At 38.6% G+C, this 23,059-nt stretch overlaps 1 protein-coding gene and 1 pseudogene across 9 annotated transcripts; both read left to right on the forward strand.

Annotated features, from left to right (window-relative positions):
• The first annotated feature begins 801 nt into the window (after nucleotides 1-801).
• LOC149419597 (death-associated inhibitor of apoptosis 1 pseudogene) lies at nucleotides 802-9,841 on the forward strand (annotated as a pseudogene). 8 transcript variants are annotated; one of them, XR_016302792.1, is made up of 3 exons: nucleotides 802-942; nucleotides 6,081-7,577; nucleotides 7,887-9,841. The product of XR_016302792.1 is annotated as a death-associated inhibitor of apoptosis 1 pseudogene, transcript variant X8 (transcript). The 8 variants fall into 8 exon arrangements; XR_016302785.1 differs by having other exon boundaries at nucleotides 6,081-9,841; XR_016302786.1 differs by lacking the exon at nucleotides 802-942 and adding an exon at nucleotides 975-1,355 and having other exon boundaries at nucleotides 6,081-9,841.
• Nucleotides 9,842-15,774: 5,933 nt separating this feature from the next.
• Nucleotides 15,775-21,574, forward strand: LOC149419598 (cyclin-dependent kinase 8-like). Its single transcript, XM_089636959.1, has 7 exons — nucleotides 15,775-16,834; nucleotides 16,912-17,163; nucleotides 17,243-17,432; nucleotides 17,512-17,725; nucleotides 20,213-20,381; nucleotides 20,477-20,587; nucleotides 20,764-21,574. Exons 1-7 carry the CDS (start codon nucleotides 16,616-16,618, stop codon nucleotides 20,965-20,967), a joined length of 1,359 nt encoding a protein of 452 aa, XP_089493085.1. The 5' UTR covers nucleotides 15,775-16,615; the 3' UTR covers nucleotides 20,968-21,574.
• The last annotated feature ends 1,485 nt before the right edge of the window (nucleotides 21,575-23,059 follow it).

A 23,059-nucleotide genomic window follows, 5' to 3' on the forward strand; every position in this document is an offset into this window, starting at 1 on the left:
TGTGACTTATGGTATTTATTTATAAATTCACGCACGGCTGGGCTTTTACATATGCTGATTAGGATTTTTTTTGGTAGGTGTCTATAACAAAACATATTTTTAGACATCATCTCACTTTTATTTTTTTGTAGGTATCGATAACAAAACATATTTTTAGACATCAAATCACTATTATTTTTTTATAGGTATCGATAACAAAACATATTTTTAGATGATGTTACCAATATTGTAGATAACGCTACTTCAGAAACATATATAAAATTATTGAAGATTAGATCATTTATGTGGGTGCTACCTTGTTAACTTGGGAACCTTTGCAGTATAATAAGTGAATTTGTGTACATCTAACGACTAGTGACTATAAATTAAAAATATTCACTATTTTCACATAATCAATTTTATTATTGGTGAAACGGCGATATATCTATCTAAAGTGTTGACAATAGGACTACATTTAGAAGCTGTTTATTGATATAAGGTTTGAGAGGGTTTTTAAACCAAAAGTACAACAGTGTACCCTTTTCTCTGCAAGCAAAGAAAATACGAATTAAATTATTTTATATTTTGGTTACACCGATCCGTTTTTCTTTATTTATGTATAAAATATGATAACTTAGTTCAAATCTAATAACTATTATTCGCAAAAGTGGATACTTTTCTAATAATTTGTATTCATTATATTCAAACTGACCCCGAATTCTCGTAATATTTTTTCTTGGAATATCATCATTCATAGACTAGCGAGCGTTTAGTTGTCACGGTGTAGGTTCATTTATGGTTGTCACGTTTTCACTGTTTTCAGCTTGTCAGATTGTCTATGGAACAGGCCATCTCAAAGAGCAAGTAGTGTAATGCTAAGTTTTAAATATAAGTATTTATTTATTGTTTAACACATGTTTCTAGCAGTTCTTTATATATCTAAACATCACCATAACCCTTCACGTGAGTTTGACTTTAAATTTTATCGATTTATTTCCCTGAAACGCTTCATATCCATTGTGCCCAAATAGCAGCTGTTGACGGAATGCTGTTCAATGTTCATAATGGCGTCTTTGTTATTTTCATTCAATAATTTCAGCAAAGTCCCTGATATTACGCTATAGTTCGGGTCGAAGTCGTGAAAATTTGGTGTACTTGGATATTTTATGTTCTGTGTAAACAATAAATCACGCTATTTGCCAAAGCGTTTCGAAGGCCTTTCTTGGTACGATTAGTTAGGAATGTTGATCAACTGAGTGCAAGGGGAGACGAGGGGCGGTAGGCGCGCGGGAATGGAATGTGATAGTGACGCGTCAGAGGCGTAGTTGATTCCAGGAAATTGTACGCAGATTTATATTTCCATTCCATATCTATCAGTAAGTACCAGCATATTGTATTAGTATGAATAGAATCTGTGTTCCAGACTAAATTTCCAACATTTGATTGATATTATTTGACGCTTACGAAAACAATAACATAAATATAACGAAAGTTAAAAGAAATGAAATGCGCGTTTTTAAATAATTTCCTGTCTTGTGTTGAAGTGTTGTGTGTTGTGCTTTGTGCTAGATGTGTGGTGTGGGGCGTTAGTAGGGCTGACAGATGGCCTGTTATCTCTCCCAGGACGAGTGCGGGCCCCGTTTCCCGTTTGTACCGCAGTCGTACGGTTGATGTACCGCAGACGTACGGTTGACTGATTAACGATACTTTAAAAACAAACAATCCAATACAACCAAAGCTAATTCGTGAACAACAACTAAGGTAATGTGACTGAAACCAATACAAATAATTATATATACTTGTCTCGAAAGAAACAAGCTAACTGTAAACAAACTTTGCGTCCTCGTATATTATCTTGGAAGATAAGCATGCAAATTATATGAATTGATAATAGTCTGATAATGTGTATATGTTTTAAATCTGGGATTTTCATACAGAATGTAGAAAACCGGATAGAATAACCCGGAGCGTATTCGATTAACGCAGAGTAAAGACAAGTACAGTTTGCTGGAGTGTCACCTAAGCTAGAGATTTCCAGTCTACAGTCAATTTCATTCCTGGTCTTGTGGGAGTCATCAAGTGGGAAGTAGGAAAATACAGCCGGAAGGTTATCTTAGAGCCTAACTGTAATGCGCCCAGTACACGTTGGCCCAACGTGGACACGACCATTTGGCGTATGCACGCTTTGGCCGCCAACGCTGGCCTGCCAACCCGATTATTGTCGGTTTTCGTGCACACATCAAATGATCTTGGCACCAATCAGCCAAGAGCGTTCACACGTTGGCCCCGTCTTCAGTCGGTAGTACGCGTTCAGTGGAGGCAATAGGGTTGATTATGGCGTGAATGATTATGTACGTTTACGAGATTCGATGATTAGTAAATAAACGGGCTGTAGAAATAAATTGCCGCGGCTGCGATAGTTTTCCACGTCCATCTAGATCAAATGGCCAACGCAGAATAGGGTGTTTTAATTTTTTTTTGTTCAATAATACGACGGTGTTGTTATTTTTATATGTTGACGAATAAATTTTTATAATGATTTTAAATGTGGCATTTTCGATTTGCGGCTTAAACGACATGATCGTTTTTAATCGTGAATTCGGCGGCGTTGACGTAGCCGGTCGACGTTGGTGACAGCCGTCTTACCAGCCACTGCTGGCGGCTAGCGCTGAAGAGTGTAGGAGCAACGCATTCCAAAAATTTCAATCAATCTAAAAATAATAATTATCAACCGATAATAATAACACCAAAAATCAAAGCAAACAGCAGTAATAAATGTAATACCGTAAAAGTATTAAGTTAATTTCAAAATCGCATGGTGCAAGCAAAGTCTATATTTTGCTCATCGAGAAACGTCATCTGGGAGCATCAATAATCTAAACGCGCAAAGTGTGGATGTTGATCGTAGTATTGAAATTTCTCCGAAACATAAACGGCGCTCACCAAAGCCTCTTCAGCGAGATGGCACCACTTTAGTTCTCAATTCGCTTACCGATAATTCCAACAAGTCGGTATAACAATTATTTTACAAGCAATAATTATTCGCCTGAAACACTCATCCCCATTGAAAAATCTCCTGATAAAAGATACATGACGCCAACGGGACTCGAACCCGTGTCCCTTCGATTTCCGGTCGACAGCTCTGACCACTGAGCTATGGCGGCTTATCTCTTATCCGCGAAATAATTCTATATATATACTAGTGTTTCATTCAACAATTACTGCTTGTTACATTTTTTTTTATAAAATAGAGTTGGTTGTTTTCAGCTGAATGTATCTTTTATCAGGAGATTTTTCAATGTGGATGAGTGTTTCAGGCGAATAATTATTGCTTGTAAAATAATTGTTACCCTTTGTGCTATGCAAAAAAAATCTTGTCTTAAACATTAGTTTACCAACAAAATAATAATTAAGTTGGTATAAGCTTAAAATTTGCTAGTTTTCTAGTCATCAGGGTAAAAATTGCGTGGAATTTATAAGATTTTAAGAGTTGGGTATTTTGTGGGGAAAATGCGGGATTCTGGATGTTTCTTGGTTATCCTACCATTTTGAAGAAATATATTCACATTAATTGTGAGAATTTACTACAAATTTCAAAAAATCAAGTTTTAGTACCAAAATAATGTGGATAATTATTTTTAATTATTCTCCAAATCCCTAGCCACGGCCCTCCCCCAATGTATTGAAAATATTGTAGGGAATTACATTTCCTTAAAATTCTCTAGCCACCCCCTTCTCCCATATGGATTTGAAAATATGGTGGGGAATCCAGTACTGAGCAATGGAGAATACAAACTCATTCCGAAATCTAGGGAAATTCGGGCATACCAGCACTGTTGCTACCCTTTACCTGACCTGACGTAGGGAATGTAGGGAGGGACTGGCAATCTTTTTAGCGCACCACCCATTTTTGTGAGTAGAAGCCGCCACTGCCAGCCAGTGGTTACAGATTATTTTTGAAATCAATAATTAAAAATGAAAATTACGTATTTTTATTATTTTCATTTTTAGTTAATTAGTAGGTACGTATTCAGAAAAAAAAAAATTAAATCTTCCACACATTTTTAACGCTATTCATAGTTTGTGAAAATATACGATAGGCGATAGGCCAAGAGCAGTATAGGTGCCAACGTGGGCTTGGGGCTTTAGAATGTCAAATATCTCGCGCGTCACGGGAAATGTAGGGCGTTCGCTTTTGCCTCCTCCCTCCCCCGTGTTTGTCTTCGATAGAATTATTTGGGGGCAGTAAACACTGCCTTGTACGTAATCACACTAAATAATATAATAAGATGGATATTATAAAGTAGATCAGTATCTGTTCTCATTTCCGTTACATTAAATCAATATGTATGCTATGAGAATTGTTGAATTTATTGAATATCTCGTCTTCACATCCCATGCCAACCCCTTCACTTTGTGCTTCTTTTCCAATGCAATACAACATGTATAATGTAATGAGAATAAATTGTTGAATTTATTGAATATCTTGTCTTCACATTCCTTCACTTTGTGCTTCTTTTCCTATGCAATAAGATTTATTGAATATCTTGTCTTCACATTCCATGCCAACCCCTTGATCTATTTGTTTACAATAGTTGTTAAAAAGAACTTGACCTCACTGGTTTGTGCTTGCAAAACTCGAATAGTGGTGGTCCGATATCGTAGAGTGCCAGGAGTGTTTAGACTCTAAACATTAGAGAGTTGTTTGAATGATGAATGAAACAAATCGGGGAGTAAAGTCGATGTAATGTAGTTGCAATGTGAATGGAGGAAGAAGTCGGAGACGCCCGAGACTTTAACCACTAGTTTTCGATAAGCAGGCAGCAAACAAAGATGACCGTGGGTATCTGTTGTTGAGTGCAGACAGCCACAGTCCGACATTACGTCTTGCAGGTACTCCAATGCCACGTGAAGCCGATAGAAACTTGCTTGCATTCGAATATTCTGCGTGTTATTTTGTTTACAAGCCGATGTTGTGCAACTTTTCATGAATATTATTATATAACTACGTATGTATTTATTTTCTAGAATTTTATTGTGACACACTTTTAATTGACAAATAACTAATAGTATTTTCCATTCACGTTTTATAACGAATGACATTTCTTTTTTCTGGTACATAATATTATCACGATTCCCTCTTTTGTAAATACGGTTCGATCTTTTAATAATAATTCCCTAAATGGAGGTTCACAAGAGTGGATCACATTTAGGTCAATTTTAGGCCACATTTTCAGTTTCATATGGAATAGTTCTAGAGAAATCCCTTCTGAAATGTGGTGAAATTTCTCCCCGGTCTACACGCTCAATCTTACTTGCAAACACTCTAATTTGCACAATTAGAGTGTGAAATTTGAAAATATTGAATGAGAGAACATTGTAATTTTGGATTCTGGACTGTATAGTTCATCATAATTTCTTAATAAAGCCCTCCAGCAAAACAAAAACCGCTTATATATAATATATTATGACACCAATATGGCACCATGCTGATTGATGTGGGGGACTTAAATTAAACCCAAGCGGCGTTTGGTTTTGCGTAATATTGGTAGTGTAATATTAGTATTGTGGTAGTGGATTAAGTTCTTGAACTGGATTACCAGCCGGCCCCTTGTGATAATAATAAACTCCAGCCGGTCCTGCCCTTGTCGCCCGCCGCCCGCGCAGCCCGCCCGCGCAGCCCGCCCGGCTGACGTCAGCCGCCATGTTCGGGAATGCCGTCATCCGACGCACTCACGCGGATGTACAATTTATTTAATACAATAACAATATTATTATTCTTCTTCTTCTTCTTCTTACGCTGGTGCACTCGCGATGCTTTCGTACCGGTGCCAGATATGACGTCATCTAGTTTATTGTGTTTTCTCAATAATTTAGTCGACAATATAATATTATGTATATATTGGCACTGTGACAGAGAACACGGTTGAATTGTGGATGAGAGGGATGCCGAAGAATGTTCTTTCAGTAATATGACTAAATGTTTTACATGTTAAAATAATAATATGAATTTCGTAGAATTGAAAAAAATTAGAAATGTGATAAGAAATACATTATGGCGTATGGCGATATAAATTATCAGTATTTCATGTTGATTGCAGTACTCCTCGCTGCCCGCTGCTAACTGATGGCCACCCAGCTTGACTGCATCTTGAGGCTCTCCCATGAGCTGTCATTGCCCAAGTCTTCGCCCAAGGTGGCGGTGAAAAGCGAGGAACCCCTGGTAGACAGCCCCGATGGGCGCCAGGACTCTCCGCCCGCCCTGCCTCCGCACGGCCAGGGGTCCCAGGACCTGCGCCGCGAGGAACACCGCCTGCACACGTTGCGCGCCTGGCCAGCCAAGTTCCTCAGCGCCGAGCGGGCCGCACGCAACGGCCTCTACTACAACGGAGTGGGCGACACGCTGGTCTGCCACTTCTGCAAAGTGGAGCTGTCGCAGTGGACCGAGGGAGATGACGTGGAGGCCGACCACGGCCGCTGGTCCGCGCAGTGCCCCTTCCTGCTGCGCAAGGCCGTGGGCAACGTGCCCCTGGGTCGCGACGAGTGCGGCTCCTTGGCGCTCGCAGCGCGCCCCGCACACCCCTCCTACATGGTGGAGGCGGCGCGGCTCGACTCGTTTGCGGGCTGGCCGCTGCGCATGCGCCAGACCCCCGCGCAGCTGGCGGACGCCGGCTTCTACTATACGGGCCAGGGTGACCAGACGCTGTGCTACCAGTGTGGGGGCGGCCTCAAGGACTGGGAGGACGAGGACGACCCTTGGGAGCAGCACGCGCTGTGGTTCAACCGCTGCCCGTACCTGCGCGCCATCAAGGGGCAGGCCTTCATCGACAAGGTGAACGCCGGCGAGTCCTCGGCCTCGGAGCCTCTGGCCCTGGCTCCTGCCGTGCCCGCCCCCGCGCCCGCCCTGCCCGCTCAGCAGGATGCCAGCAAGCCCGACGCGGACAAACTGTGCAAAATCTGCTACAGCAACGACTACAACGTGTGCTTCGTGCCGTGCGGCCATGTGGTGGCTTGCATGAAGTGCGCCATGTCCGTCACCTCGTGTCCCATGTGCCGCCAGCCCTACAGCAGTCTGGTCAAGCTCTTCTATTCGTAACTCCTGTGAACAATACCCCGAGTGAAATTGAAATTCCACCACGGGATCCAAGTGTCTGACTCAAAAAGTGAATATATTTCTGAAGACGTGAAAAATACCTATAAATATAATATATTGTGCAGATAATAATATTTTTTCCCGCTATGTACATTTAACATAAACTCTGGTACCGATCAGGAGATCTGGAATTATTCACATAATTAAAAACTCATCTAAATATGGAGGGATGTATGTATCTCTCACATCATTAAATGTAAAAAATTAAAATAACCAGTCAAACACACTTACTGCCGATCTTGATGAAATCTTGGATCCGAGCTGATGCCTCGAATGAGACTGCACTTTGCTCCGAGAGGCTGAACGAAACAGCCGCAAGATTGGAAGTAGATGTTCCAACACGAGACGAGAAGACGATTAAGAACAGGAGAGAGAACATCTGTCAAAGAGAGACAATGTGGAAGCCGAGGAACCTCCATCTATGGAGGGATGGGAGTTCCCAAAGGTACAGTGATTAGACCAATGTATTGTGCATTCGATGGTGACAGTATCATGTCGAGCAAATAACGTGAGAATCTCAGGATTGAGAAGGAATCCACCATTTCATCCTAAACTCGTATAATGATTTGAAACTCGTTGAATGATTGTTGGGAGACGTAAAACGGCTGGACGGTGTGAAAGCACTTCCTGGTCATGTATAAGGGTTTGCAAATGAAGAGGATGAATAATTGTGTGGACTGCCGACCTGAACGACTTAATGTGGTATCTGTAACCTAGACTTTGAACAGCTGATACAAAGAACTTGCTTTTGCAGGTGCAGTACACACTTACTCAAGTGTGGCGGTCTGCCCAATGGAATATGGTGATGACACCCTCAGCAGAATGGATTGCTCAACATTGATTAAACTCTCAGGAGACGGAGACGGGATGGACTGAAACACTAGGAGGGGGTATCAAATGCGTCGTATTCTTATTTATTCTTTTGTAATATGCATTTCTATATATCGATGTCATAAATTTAATGTGTGGACTACCAGTCTAGAAAAATGCATTTCTGATCTGTGCTACTAGACTAGAATAGAATAGAGTAGCATGATGATAATCCCGAGTGGTGGACCTTCAGCCACCGTGTGTCCGTTGCAACAAGTACCAGGATGTTCCCTGAGACGAGGCGCGCTGCATCATGTTTAATATTACTAATTGCTATTTTTGTACACCACTGTGGAGGCATTTATTATCTTTCTTTATTTCTGTCTATTATTTTTGTGGCTTTTGTGGTTGTTATCCTGTCCTTATCACTCGGTTTATTCATCGCTGTAGCTAGTAGCTAGAAGCAACAAAGATTATTGTGGACTTTAGCTGTGTTGCGATTAACTGGAAAAGTACACTATAAAGTTGATATTGTCAAGTCATATCTCTGTAGTATTTATGCAATTCTTTTTCCTTGTAAAATGTTCACATCATGAGATCATGAATACTGTGTCAAATTCCAAAATTATCCAAATGTCCAAAGCCGAGTTGTTCAGAGGTGTGGTGTGTCCGTTTATGTAAAGTGTTCCGTCTGCGCTGTTTCCGACACAATGATGTGACGCTCCGTACTGCAGTCACCAGCCAAGCTCTCCAGCTATTGATGGGGTGACTGGCACACACAAAGGAACACCATAATAGGGTGATGGTACGGAGAAAGGAGTCAATAGCCAATGTTATAATAATTGTGGGGGTCTCTCAACGTGTAAATATTGCCTTCATTATAATTATGTACATTGCATGAAGTACAACATGTTTATTGTAGATATTTCCTAATTACCATTGTATCTAGATTATTCTATTTATTTTTAAATAATAATACATATTATACAGGCTGTTTCAATTACTGTTATATAAAATATTCTCATTTATAAATGATAACACAAGTTTTCACGACAATAATTTTCATTATGATTTAATGTTCTGTCCTTTCCTGGGCAAACGGCCGCTCTGTCGGCTGCACTAAAATTATGAAATGAATCACGGAGTAAACCCAAACCTGCTGCATATCAGTTATGCGGAAGTTAGTACCAACAAACTCTAACTGAAACACCTGTATACGGTCGTGCCCGTTCCTACTACATGCCTGATGATGATGTACAACACATCAGCAACTGTTTGGCAACGGCAACTTGTAACTCGTGTCAACAAACAGATCAATGATTCCAAAGAAAAGCTGTTGCACTGTTGCCAAACGCAGAATGGGACTGTGACTGCTCGTTAAGTTACGTTAAGACATTATGCCCGGGATAATTAGCACTTTCACAGTGATTTCTTAATAATATGTATTTTAAACTTTTCTCATGCATGATGAGTATTGTTTGTGTCAAACGAGGCATCTCTGCGATTGCGTGATGGCCTTATATCTCCGTAAGTGCTCGACACTCTATTGTTACTGGGGATTTACATTGTCCTACTATCAAGTACCTGATTGGTGCGCTGTAATCTGTTTGATAATCAAATTCCTAGTAGTTGTAGCAGTAAAGTTGCTCCGTCACCAATATGTACTGTGTATGTTACGGGCATCAAAACCCAATGTTTTCCAAATGAGGTTTATCCAAAATAAGATCTATTATATAGAGAAGTTGTCACTGGGTGGATATTGCAGATTAAACCTGTAAATGTGTGAATTGTAGACGAAGCCAAGTGACAAGATGTTTGTAACAAATCTAAATAACTTCTATTGTTTTGTGTCCATTAAGTTATTTAAAACCCAAATAAACTGCACCTCACCGTAAATAATACTTAATTTATTCCAATTTTCCCACCTTCAATGTTCCCATAATGATCTCGATCAATTATTTTAATTTATCAAAGAGAAGATAAATTAAGTAGAGCTCTGGTTTATTTCCTAGACAGGCTCGAGGGGAGGGCTCGCGTGTAGACTTACGTAACAGTATTGGAGGCTGTGGGCTGAATTCTGATGGAATTACAACCTTTCAGTTCCAGATACATTATAGTAATTCTCTTTTTATATATATGTCATATCGATGCGTCTCTTTCTTCAATGGTATTTCAGGTTCATGCCATATATAATAATAATAATATAGTATGTTGTAATGTAATAAAAAAAATAATAAAATGCAGAGCCGGCCCTATGCGGGTGCAATTGGAGCAGTCCGCTCCGGGCCGATAATACCTAAACAGTGATCACCTATCTACTACCTCGGGCCTAGACGTCTACTGGTTTTGACAAGAAGCGCTAAAATTTTACTTGCGCCATGTGGCCCAGGGCCCGCACCTGACGAACAACAATAGTAACACCTTTGGACTTTTACATGGTATAATTTAAGACATAAACCATAATATAAGAAATAAAAATCGTGTATGTAATTAAAGCTTGAAAAGAAATATAGTTTGTAAAACAACAAAGGATATTATAAAATGAAAGTTAAGAACACGTATTTAATATTTCTATTTTTGATACTGACAATTCGTGGTGGAATTCCATCTCTAAATAGTATAAAATATAGTGACATCCGCGTCTGTCTGTTTGTGCGCTTAGTTCTTCTAAACTATGTGACGGATTTTGATAGGGTTTTCACAATCATTTAGAGAATTTCTTCCGGAAGGTTTAGATATATAATACATGCATATTATGTTGGTAGAAAGCAGAGAAAAGTCGACAAAAGGATTATTTTTGGCCGCTTACATTGCTAGCGCGGTCTAAACCTTATGAGCATCAAAATAATGTACTACAGAATTGCATATCCTAAAAAGGCCTACCATCATAGACATATGTCTGTGGTATTATCACAAAAACGTGAAATTTCCATGTCTCTAATGATGACGCAGATGAGATCACAGCCTGGAATGACAGGATGCGTGTTGTTTCCAAGAGCCGGTAATTATTTTATTATGCAATTTTCTAAACATTCACTCTTTGAAAGTTTATTTCTTTTACAAATTAAGCAAAATCCATCGATATTCATATAGCTGATTAAACTGTCAATAATAAAATCCGAAATAACCTCTGTCTAAAATATAATATAAAATATAAAAGTGCCTCAATATTGTATTTGCAAAATGACATTTACAAAGCTAGTGAGTAAAATGACTCCATGCAGGCACGTTCCACTGGTGTAGGACCACCAATGGCTTTGGCCGTGTTTGGTGGTCAGATCTGAATAGTCAGGTACTTCCAGTTACCTACTTTTATTTCAATAAAATAATTATGTCTTTTGATGAAATAATATAACGAGCTCGGCGTTCCGTCTACTTTCTATTTCATTTCTATAAAAATCTTTTTTCCTGTCGGGAAGAGGGAAGTTTTCAACTAAATATTTTAATCCTTATTCATTTTATGTAACTAACTAACCATCACGCCGTTTTCCCGCAGAGGTAGGCAGAGAGGACGGACCGCCAAACAACTCAGTATTGGCACACACTCCTTGCCTCATTCACATTCATACATCGTCTCATACATAGGTACTCTTCTATTGTTCTGACTCTTGACATGGCCCGACTCAAGTATCTGATTCACTTGGTCGTGCGATGTCTTCCTCGGGCGTCCCCGACTTCTGCTACTATTCACATTGGAATCGTATATTCTCCTTACACTCCTTTCTTCGCTCATTCGCTCTACATGCACAAACCATCTAAGCGTCCCTTTCTTGATCTCATTACGCTTACATCAGCCTTGCACTCTCTGCGGATCTCCACATTCCTCACACGATCATACATGGTTTTACTACACATACGCCTCAGGGATCTCATTTCAACAGCATTAGACTACTATTCACTTACACTAAATGCTAATAAAACCAAATTCATCACTTTCAAAATAAAAAATACAAAAAACTCTGAAGAAAACCATAACTTGAAAATTCATAGCCCGCATCACTTAAATGAGCATTGTAATTGTCCCTCATTAGAAAATGTTGACCATATAACGTATCTAGGTCTAAAAATAGATGGAAATTTAAAATGGACCAATCACATTAGCTATTTAGATAATAAAATTAAAAAACTTAGTTATTTTTTCAAAACTATCAGGAATGTGCTCATTAAAAAAGACTTAATCAAAATCTACATGGCTCTCTGCCAATCACTGTTAGAATACGGTATTATCGGATGGGGCAGTGCAAATAAAAACATACTAAATCCACTTATTAAATCTCAAAAAGCCATAATGAAAATTATACTGAAAGTTCCTGTAAGAACTAGCACTAACGAAATCTTCACCAATCTTAACATCATGTCTATTAAACAACTATATTCTAAAACTATACTCATTTACATTCATAAACACAAAACACGAGAAATAACAACAAACACGTACAATAGAAACACTAGATCTCATGATCAAAAACTTATCCAACAAATAATTACAAATACAACTTTTGGGCAAAAAAGCTTCTTATATCACAGTATTAAACTCTACAACAAAATACCACTCTCACTCAAAAACCTCAACACTTTAACATTTAAATCTGAAATAAAAAGCTGGATACTTAACATAGGAAGATCTGAAATAGAAAATTTACTGAAATCAAACACAGACTAAAACAGAATCAACTGAACTATACCAAAAAACAGTACCTTACTTATTTTAAAATTACTTAAAAAATATATATATACTACATTATACTTTGTTGTAATATTAATTTCTTATAATTAAATTATAATATGTAAATGACATCCTCAGCACGGGAGATCCCAGTGAGGATATCATTATATCTATGTGTTAATAAGAAAAGAAGACAATAAATCATTATTATTATTATTATTCAATCTACTTTCATCCTTTCTTTGCCAGTTCCATGCCTCACTTCCATACATCAGGGTAGATACCAGCACTCCATTGTGGACTGCTAATTTCGCTTCTTTGGACAATTTTTTGTTAGCGCCAACTGCGTTCAGTCCTCCATTAATGGAGTTACCTGCATTTACCTACTCTTCTTTCAATATCTCTGTCAGCCTTCCCATCTCTCTAGAACATGCTTCCTAAATACACAAACTCATCCACCTGCTCCAAGTATTCCTCATTCACAGCTATATTGCACACTGTTTTCGTACTCTCTCTTTCAAACACCATTACTTTAGACTTACTTACATTCATCATTAACTCATTCTTCACGCATACTTCGTTCATCCTAGACACGAGAGACTGCAGATCATTCATACTATTAGCAATCAGCACCGCATCATCAGCATACAACAGGCAACATACTTTCAGATTACTCAAATTCGTGCCCAATCCCACCTCTTTCAATTCTTATAGATTGAATAACCACGGTGACATTACGCAGCCTTGTTTAACACCTTTCGTGATATCAAACCACCCTGTAAAACCACCGTTCACCCTAACACATGTAACGCTTCCCTCATACAGAGACGCAATTGCCTGAGTTATACGGCTACCTCCTTTAAAATATTCAGCAGCAATATTGTCGAAACCGACAGCCTTACCATTCTTCATACACTTAATTGATCTTTCTATCTCATCCATGCTAATCTCGGTAACATTCACTCCATCATCATTCATATCTGATTCGCCGCTGGAATCACTGTCACTCACTTCGTTTTCGAAGACTTCTTCGAAATACTTCATCCATCTCTCTTTTATTTTTTCCTCATTCGTCAACATTTTTCCATCTTTCGATTTTATCCACGGAGGAAGGAACAGAGGAGGTGGTCATAGAAACATTTTCTACGACAATTTTGTCGCCAGTTTGCGGTAAGAAGTAAGGTGCGCGCGGAAGTATGGGTTGGATTTAAAATGGAAACACCCATCCATCTAGCCAGAATGGGGTAAAATACCCAGTTTTAACCACTTAACACTATTATTCCTTGTATTATTTAATTTTTGTAAATTACAATGGTTTTTAATGACAATATATATATATATATAAATATATATAATATCACATATTAATAAACTTTCTTTTATTAGATATCTTATTGGTAAAATACACAACAACAAAAATAAGCAAAACCCACATGAAAAATTATTACAAAAAAATAGTCAGTCAAAGTAACAATTCGTACCTAATGGTATTCAATGCTGTACCTAATAATAGTCAGTCAAAGTAACAATTCGTAATGGTATTCAATGCTGTACCTAATAATACCCATTTTTTATTTATTGATTTTTCACACGGTAGGTATAATTGTTAACAATTTCGGATTTTATTTTCAGGGCTTGGAACGCCTCAGAAGTAAACCCAGCTTCCCCATCGAATGTGTCTCTCACGTACTCGTATGCTTTCGAAGAGTAAAAGTTTAACGTCAAAGCAAACGAACGGAGTTCGGGGGAGTATTTTTTTCCATCGCTCTGCCCTGAGATTTAGCCACCTGGCGTAAAATGAGTTCCTTAGCCTTAATATTCACTGATGATAATGTATCCCCATCCGATTCCAAAAACAAACTTTTATTTTAAAGAGTATTCAGTAGTGACTGAATGGTGGATATCTGGAAAGAATGATTAAATCAGATTACTTCTTTACTGCTGAGAACACAATTAATATTATCATTAAGTATTAAATATTGTTTCTAAACTACCACGAAGTCACAGATAAAGTGTATCAGAAACGTTTCTGGTGTTATTTGATCATCACTCAGATAAAACATAAAACTAAAAAAGTTTATAACGTGAATGCTATACAAAACACGGTTGTAATAAAGAATATACCATACCTTCAGTTTCAAACACCTTACTTTAGTCTGTAAATTCCTTATTGTCAAAGACTTTTTTTTGTCATTAAATTTTAAACGCAAAATTTCTTTCCTCAGTTTTTGTTTTCTTGGGGTATCTTGCTGTTCTAACGAAAGTGGTTCCTACAAAACAAAAAAAAATCAAAACCAAGTCTTCAACAAATTCCATAATCCATGGCACTAAACATTTTTTAGAGCATCGACTTACTAACGAATTCGGTCTTTTGTCAATTTTGATTTCTCATAACTGACCTACGACAAATTTGACAAAGTTGTCATTCAGGAGAAGCGGGATTTCCCATTATGTAGTTTCTATAATTTATTTGTTCCGAGAGTTCATTATGTTTTTTGTATAATTTAAGACACAAAATATCAATAATATACCTGCAGTAAAAAATGGCCATAACTGGTAATCATACCTACTCTTTGGAATAAGAACGTCCCATCTCACAAATCAATGCTGTGCGATTGTAAGCTCTAAAGTAAGTTTCTTCAAAGCCCAGTATCGCATAACTTTGCCATCATCTATTCCGTCAAGTCGGCTACCTGTGACAGAAGCGTGCGAAAAGTAACAAAAGCACTTTACAGATTATAAAGGAAACGTCTGCTCACGCCGAGCGTACTGGCCTAGTAAGCCCGGTAAGCCGCGCCCACGCCACGCCCATTTGGGCTTGGTTCATCTTGTTTGATGCTCTGGGCCTGGTTGCCCTAATGCCAGCTCTACTCTCTTCCGTCCTCCGTGATTTTATTACTTCCATGCTTCCGTTTTCTGGGTCACACCGGGACCTTTTGACTTCCTTCCAAAACAACTTAATGTTTTCTTGGAAATGGTTTGTCATTTTCATTCCTTCTTCCTCTTCCAGGCATTTCTTTCGTTCTTTCACTCCAACTCTTACTTTTTTCTTACATTCCTTATGGAAGCACTGCCAGCCGCAACCAGACATAACCATACTGTCTTCTTCTCTGAGACCAGTGCTTTAATCTCACCATCCCACCATGCATCACCTTTCTTCCTACCTTGCGTACTTATTCCACAAACCTCTCTAGCAGATTCACAAAGACTCACCTTTATGTGGCTCCATGTTTCGTCTATGCTTAGACCGTCCATTTTTTTCTCATTCAATCTCATCTCTGCATAATTCATATACTTACTTCTCACATTATCGTTTTGCAATTTTTCTATTTTGACTCTTGTTGGAGTTAGTACCGTTTTCACTTTAGAGCGCCAACCGCGAAAGAGGTTTACTCTCGACACCACCAAAAAGTGGTCAGTTTCAAGTTTCAACCTCAGCCCCTCTGAAAACTCTCGTGTCCTCGATAACGGCTCTCAACCTAGAGTCAATTACTACAAAATCGATAATAATTGACCTCTCATTTCCTCTTTCCCATGTATATTGGTGGATACCTTTATGATCGAAAAAAGTATCGGACACAAACAGGTTCCATTTTATGTAGATGTTTTTATAAACATCTACATAAAATGGTAATAGGGGTAAACAATATTGGCAAAACAACTTTGAACATTGGCTAAAACACTCCTGTGGCGTGGAAAGTTGGAAATAGTGTCAGCATCTCGTCACTATTGTTATTGCATTGTACCAAAGTGCAACACAAAACGTTACGATAAAAATATTATCAAGCATTTTTTTGGTTACTTTGAACCCCGTTAAAAAGTTCTTACCCACAAAAATATTGAAATGCAAATAGCATAAAAAAACGCCATAAAATTTTGACGTTTGACGTTTTGTTTAGACATTTGTAGACCAAGCAATCAAATTTTGGTTTAAATTTGCCGGGATCTGGTTTCTAGAAAAGAAATATCTTATTTTACATTTAGATCATAATAAATTCGACTGAAAAATGGCAGCGGTAATGATGGATTATGAGTTCAAAATCAAAACACAAAATGAAAGAACGAAAGTAGAAGACCTGTTTGATTACGAAGGCTGCAAAGTTGGCCGGGGAACTTACGGGCATGTGTACAAGGGGCGCAGGAAGGACGGCTCGGACACCCGGGACTACGCCCTCAAGCAGATCGAAGGGACGGGGCTGTCCATGTCCGCCTGCCGAGAAATAGCCGTAAGACTATTATATAAAATATTAGGTTAATTAAATCTTTGTTAAATCTGATTTGACACATTATCTGTGCTGTACAGCTGCTGAGGGAGCTGAAGCACTCCAACGTAATCAACCTGATCCGCGTGTTCCTGTCACACATGGACCGCAAGGTGTGGCTGCTGTTTGACTACGCGGAGCACGACCTGTGGCACATCATCAAGTTCCATCGCGCCGCCAAGGCCAACAAGAAGCCCGTCATGGTGCCCAAGGGTATGGTCAAGAGTCTGCTGTACCAGATCCTGGACGGCATCCACTACCTGCACTCCAACTGGGTTCTGCACCGGGACTTGGTGAGATCTCATTCGTGACTTATCAATACATACATTCCTCATTGAATCAACTGCTGATTTATTCTTACATCCATTTTAGAAACCTGCCAACATCCTGGTGATGGGCGAGGGCATCGAGCGCGGGCGTGTGAAAATAGCGGACATGGGTTTTGCGCGGCTGTTCAACGCGCCCCTCAAGCCCTTGGCGGACCTGGATCCCGTGGTGGTCACCTTTTGGTACCGCGCCCCCGAGCTGCTGCTGGGTGCTCGCCACTACACCAAGGCGATTGGTAACAGCCCGCAGTCTTCTGTTACTGCTAGCCTCATCAGTGCACCTTCAGTCTAATAACCACGTACAACCTGTTGCAGACATCTGGGCCATCGGCTGCATCTTCGCAGAGCTGCTGACGTCAGAGCCCATCTTCCACTGCCGCCAGGAAGACATCAAGACCAGCAACCCGTATCACCATGACCAACTTGACCGCATCTTCAATGTCATGGGCTTCCCACAGGACAAGGACTGGGAGGACATCAGGAAGATGCCCGAGCACCCCACGCTCATCAAGGACTTCAAGAGATCCAAGTATGGTGTTAGTTACATTAGTGGCCGAGTGGTCTGAAGCGTCAGGTTCCCACCTGGCTAACCGGTCAGGCATCGCAAGTTTCATCCTCTGCTAGTATTTTTAATGATGGAAGTCGGAGGAATTCAAATATTGTCTGGTTATTTGTAACCCGGGAATATTTGGCTTTCTTTAACAAAATATCAACATAATACAATTCTCGTGATAATGTGAGTTTTTAAAATTTGTACTTTTGAAATAATTAGGCCCAGTTGTTTGTCAGAAACCACTTGTGACAAAGTCATCAAATGGCCATTCAGCGCCGAGGGTTTGGCTTGAGGCCAGCCCTGAGTGCCATTTTGTTTTTTTGATTGTTGAAAGGTTCCCGTTAAATGCAGATTCAAGTCCATTTCATTTCATTTATTTATGCATTCATATAATGGTACATAACAATAAAATCATCTCCCCGCTCGTCTCAATCACACGAGGGAATTCCTCTGTCGAGATGAGCACCAACACAATTAAATAATAAGTGAAGTACATAATACAAATATATACATAGATTTCGAATATGGGGTTTATACGATGAGTAATCCAATATCACCACTCTCATGGTATGGAATATGGAATTTTTGACTATTTTCTTGAATAGATTTGACGAACCTATGGTTTTTATATTTTCACTAAGTATATTATAAAGCAACGGAGCTTTATAAGAAAAACTCCTTTGTCCAAAGGACGTTCTGGTATTCACCGGCTGATACATGAAAGAAGAACAATTTTGGCAGTAACAATGTTGTTGAAAAATTTATAGAGAGCCAGTATTATGAACAACTGCCTTAATGACATCATTTTACTTTCACATTTTAATAACTGTGACAAATACAAAAAACTTTCCTATACATTATTTTTTAAATTAATTTTTGTGCAACATTTAAAGGCTCTAGGGTAGTCTTGTAACAAGAACCCCAACAGACAACATTATATGAACGCGTTGATTGAACGAGCGCATAATATACAGTTTTTAATGTAACTATGTCCGATATATTTCCGAGTCTTGAAAATGTAGGCCAGCTTTCTTGTTTTCTTTGTCAATATAGTAATATGATTGTCCCATTTTAGATTTCTATTAATTATTAAGCCAAGATATTTGATATTGTCGACTCTTTCCAAAGGTTGACAATTACACTCCTGCACACAAACAGCGGCGTCTCTTCTATGAAGGTCATTCGGTAATAGCGGGTTCCCGTGCATTCTAGCGTTCAAATGAGAAGCTATTGTGCTTAGTATCATACGAAATTTATTTTAAAGGGGTTTTCGCACATGACAGCGGTGAGATAGAGATATCTACGACCTAAGATTATTAAGGTATTAGAGGGAGATGTGAAAAAATGTCAGTCAAAAGTTTTTTGTGTGATAAACGATAGCCATCTTGAACATGAATATTAGTTTGCGAAATTACGTTTATCTTTGTGGACGTGATTTGATAATTTAAAATGTCAAATTCTGTGGATATCGTATTTATATTCGTTATTTATCAAATAATTCATTGAATCATGACAAACGTATTCAAATAAACTGACAATTAGTTTATGTTACAAGAGAGAAAAATAAAGAGGTTGGAAACGAAAAGTTGTGGATTTGCGGGTGCAATAAAATTAACATATATGTACTTTTGCCCTCATTGTTTACTTTTTAAGTCTATGAGTATGAAGAAAAACAATGAACCGAGATTGGAGTTACTGATTAAAAAAAAATTAATAGAAAATGATCTTTAAAAAAAAAAAAAAAAACATTAATTACTTATATGTGTAAATAATGTGATAAATAATCTTAAATTAAATAATATTGTACTATCGGTTTCAGAGTAGATAGGTACTGGCAAATTAATTACATACATTGGCGTTTTTATAAAATTCACTTCTCTTTAGCAATATAATAACACTTCATATTAATTTTTTTTTCGAATGACCTTCCACTCGCCTCTGCACACAATCTAACAGTCCAAAGATGGCTGATTTACAGAGGAAATGCTAAAAGTAATATATCAAGTTAAATTTTGATTTCAGCTTTTGAACAAATTGTGATCAGCAGAAGAGGACAAGTATGTATCATGTTGTTAGCTTGTCAGCTTATTACAATATGATGAAATGAACCTAAAATCGTTGTTTAACGGGGACCTTTCAAATGTCCAAAAAACGAAAAGGGAGATGAATGGCCAACAATTGGGTTTTTTGCAACAAGTGCCTTCCATACAAATGGAAACAAATGTTCCGTTTAGCCCAATAGCCCAACGCTCTGTCTTACTTGCATTCGTTTGACACCGTATATCTCCATCCCATTTGAATTTCGTAAACAGCGTTTTGTATTATAAATGTAAGCCTCGATTACTTAGTTGGTGGAATTCCATCGTAATGAGTGTAAGAATGTTATCCACCTGCCCGTTAATGCTCTCTTCTCGAAATCACTGGTTTAACATGTGATAATGCATTTCTCAATGTCACCTGCAGCTACCAGAACTGTTCCCTGAGCAAGTACATGGACCGCCACAAGATAAAGCCCGACAGCCGCGCCTTCCACCTTCTGCAGAAGCTGCTGCTCATGGACCCGGCGCACCGCATCACCTCGGAGCAGGCCATGCACGACCCCTACTTCACCGAGGATCCTCTCCCCACACAGGTAGGTCCGACAGCAGGGAACCAATACACGTGCTCTAACTCTAGTGTCTCTCATGCAACTGTCCATTATACGATGCCAATGTTCCCGTGTTGCAGGACGTGTTTGCGGGCTGCCCCATCCCGTATCCCAAGAGGGAGTTCCTCACTGATGATGACCAGGAAGACAAGTCCGAGTCCAAGGCGCGGCAGCAGCAGCAACAGCAAAATGTAGTCTTTTAATTTTATTTATTAATCTTTCCCACGGCATCTCTTGTTCACGTTTAATACAATTATTGTTGGGATATTAACCACATAACCATGTTTATAGAGAGCGAATCCATTATCACAATTCATTTGTACTATAATATACATGTGAATGTGACATGTTTGTTTGTGTGTGTCAGGCGAGCATGCAGGCGCAGGCACAGGCACAAGCGCAGGCGCAGATGGAGATGGGCGGGGGGTCGGCCAAGCGCGCGCGTACTGCAGGGCCCGGGGGCTCCTCGGGTGGGGCGCCCCCGCAGCAGGACTTTCACCAGCAGCAAATCATGTACGGCTCACAGCAGAACAACTCCAACCAGCAGAACTCCTTCCAGCAGCGCTTCTAGCACTCTTCTCTTTAGTAACACAACTCTATTGCCGAATCTCAAACCTACACGGTTCTTTGTCTACGGTTTTAATGTGTTGTATGCTAAAAACAGCTTTAAACCACCTGTTCTTAGTTCAACATTATAATGTCCGTAGCGACAGATTCTGTCAGTGTACCGTGGTCTATCTGTGCAAATGTATAAATACAAACCTCGAGTGTACTTCCAATGACAGTTAGATGCAATTGTGCGAGGTTGCGTATTATGTATGAAACATTAGTGTCCCTTGTGAATACCATATTTAAGAAGGTAGTTGAAGGTAGAATTATATTTTATGTAAATAAATTTGCTATAACACCGTTGTTTATTGCAGTTAAATTTGAAAAGCGAAATTGCTTAGCTATTAAAAAAATATGACTGCTTTATATAAAGTGATACTATTTTTATATAACGTTATGTACCTAATGTTTTTTAAAGAATAAATGTAGGATGTCCTATAATCGTCATTGAGTATCAAATTTATTAAAGTGTGGCGATACGCCACTGATGACGCAGTTACCTACTAGGAAACACCTACGCAGCATAACCATTTCCAGACAGCCCGGTGACGTCTTCTTGAACGTTCGAGCGCTGATTAATTTAAACAGCCCTTCTCAAGTTACACGTCTACCTATACTATAAAAAGGTTCCCTCACTCTATACGCGTTGTTGGCAAACTCAAAGTTCAAGCGAGAAACTGATCAGAGCATTTCGTAACTGGAGCCAGGTCTACTTCTATCCTCTTCTGCCTCCCAGACCGAGTACTTTGACTACCACAAACCAAGTATAAATCGAAGATTCAATCACAGATCGTGTAAGATGTGTTGCATTGAGTGCAAAAATTCGCGTAACTTTACCTATTAATTGTCATTATTTTTATGTTCAAAGTTATTGTTGTATTTTACACACAAATTTTAAAAGTTTCTTATTTATTATAAGTGTTTCTACTATCACCCTATGGTAGGCAGGAAAACACTTTCTTCTTCATCTTTTCAGCACATCAGTTTTATTTTTATACAATACAAACACAAATATTACCAACTCTATCAGCCACAGCTGAAGTTTACTGGTAGGTACCAGATTAATTTCCCTTAATCAGTAGTGGAATTCCACTACCTACCACTTCTGATAAGACGACTGTCACAGCCTACTCTCAGATTAAGTTCCCTTAATCAGTAACTGTACAATATTCTTCGAGACTGACCGTCAAGACTGCCTCTCGATGACTGACTCTACATCACTGCCTGTACATGACTGAGTCCCAATACTCAGGCTAACTGCCTTTTAAATAAATTACATAAACACAATAAAAATTTGACCTTGCTAAGGACTTTTTTTCCCATGTCTTGGTTCTCGTATGGGGTACATTTTTTTCTTAGCCTAAAACAATAATTTTAAAGGAATGTATTAAGATTATCTTAGGGTTGCCTTTTTGCAATTCGCAAGCTCTTATTTTATTATAGGCCAGCGGCATCCTTGCAATTATTACATTCAAAGGGCAATAAAGTCGGGTTTTGAAGCTGAGGGCAATAAGCTTTGAGAGATTTTAAACAAAAATTTTAAGGGCTTCAGAAAGATACTTAAAGTAAAACGAACCGACAATAAAAACATATTACATAGAAATAATTTTTAATCCTAGAAGGACATTGTGATTATAAAATACCAGGCTGTTTTATGGGATTTTACGTATCAGATGTGGGAAAGAAATATTCAGTTGTGCTAATGTTAAAATTAAAAATGGTGGGAAAATTAATCTTAAGTCTATTTAAAATTGGTATTGTCGCATTCTGGAATGAACAATAAGGAAACATAATTTTCAGTGATGAAGACGAAAATGTTATATTTTTGTTTATGGGAAAGTTTTTGTGGAAGGAATCTTGCTGTCTTAAGTTAAACTATGAAAATACTACTGTTTTTGTTTAAACTCTGATTTGTTGTAAAAATTTATGATTGATAATTTAACATTAAAAAAAAAACGTATTTACAACTTTTACTTTAAGTAGTTTTAAAAAATGTCGGTCTCCCGGGCCCACAATGTCACTTATGTAAGCTTTGTTCACCACGTCTCTGGATT

The sequence above is a fragment of the Hesperophylax consimilis genome, chromosome 11 (genome assembly GCF_061612785.1).
Source record: "Hesperophylax consimilis isolate HC1 chromosome 11, BYU_Hcon_1.0, whole genome shotgun sequence".
Classification (NCBI taxonomy): domain Eukaryota; kingdom Metazoa; phylum Arthropoda; class Insecta; order Trichoptera; family Limnephilidae; genus Hesperophylax; species Hesperophylax consimilis.

Bases quoted from the DNA above. Each gene is read 5' to 3' on its own strand.
- LOC149419598 (XM_089636959.1), top strand. From the start codon at position 16,616: ATGGCAGCGGTAATGATGGATTATGAGTTCAAAATCAAAACACAAAAT. The intron at 17,726-20,212 runs GTATGGTGTTAG...TGTCACCTGCAG, and splicing joins AAGGACTTCAAGAGATCCAA to CTACCAGAACTGTTCCCTGA. The intron at 20,382-20,476 runs GTAGGTCCGACA...CCCGTGTTGCAG, and splicing joins AGGATCCTCTCCCCACACAG to GACGTGTTTGCGGGCTGCCC.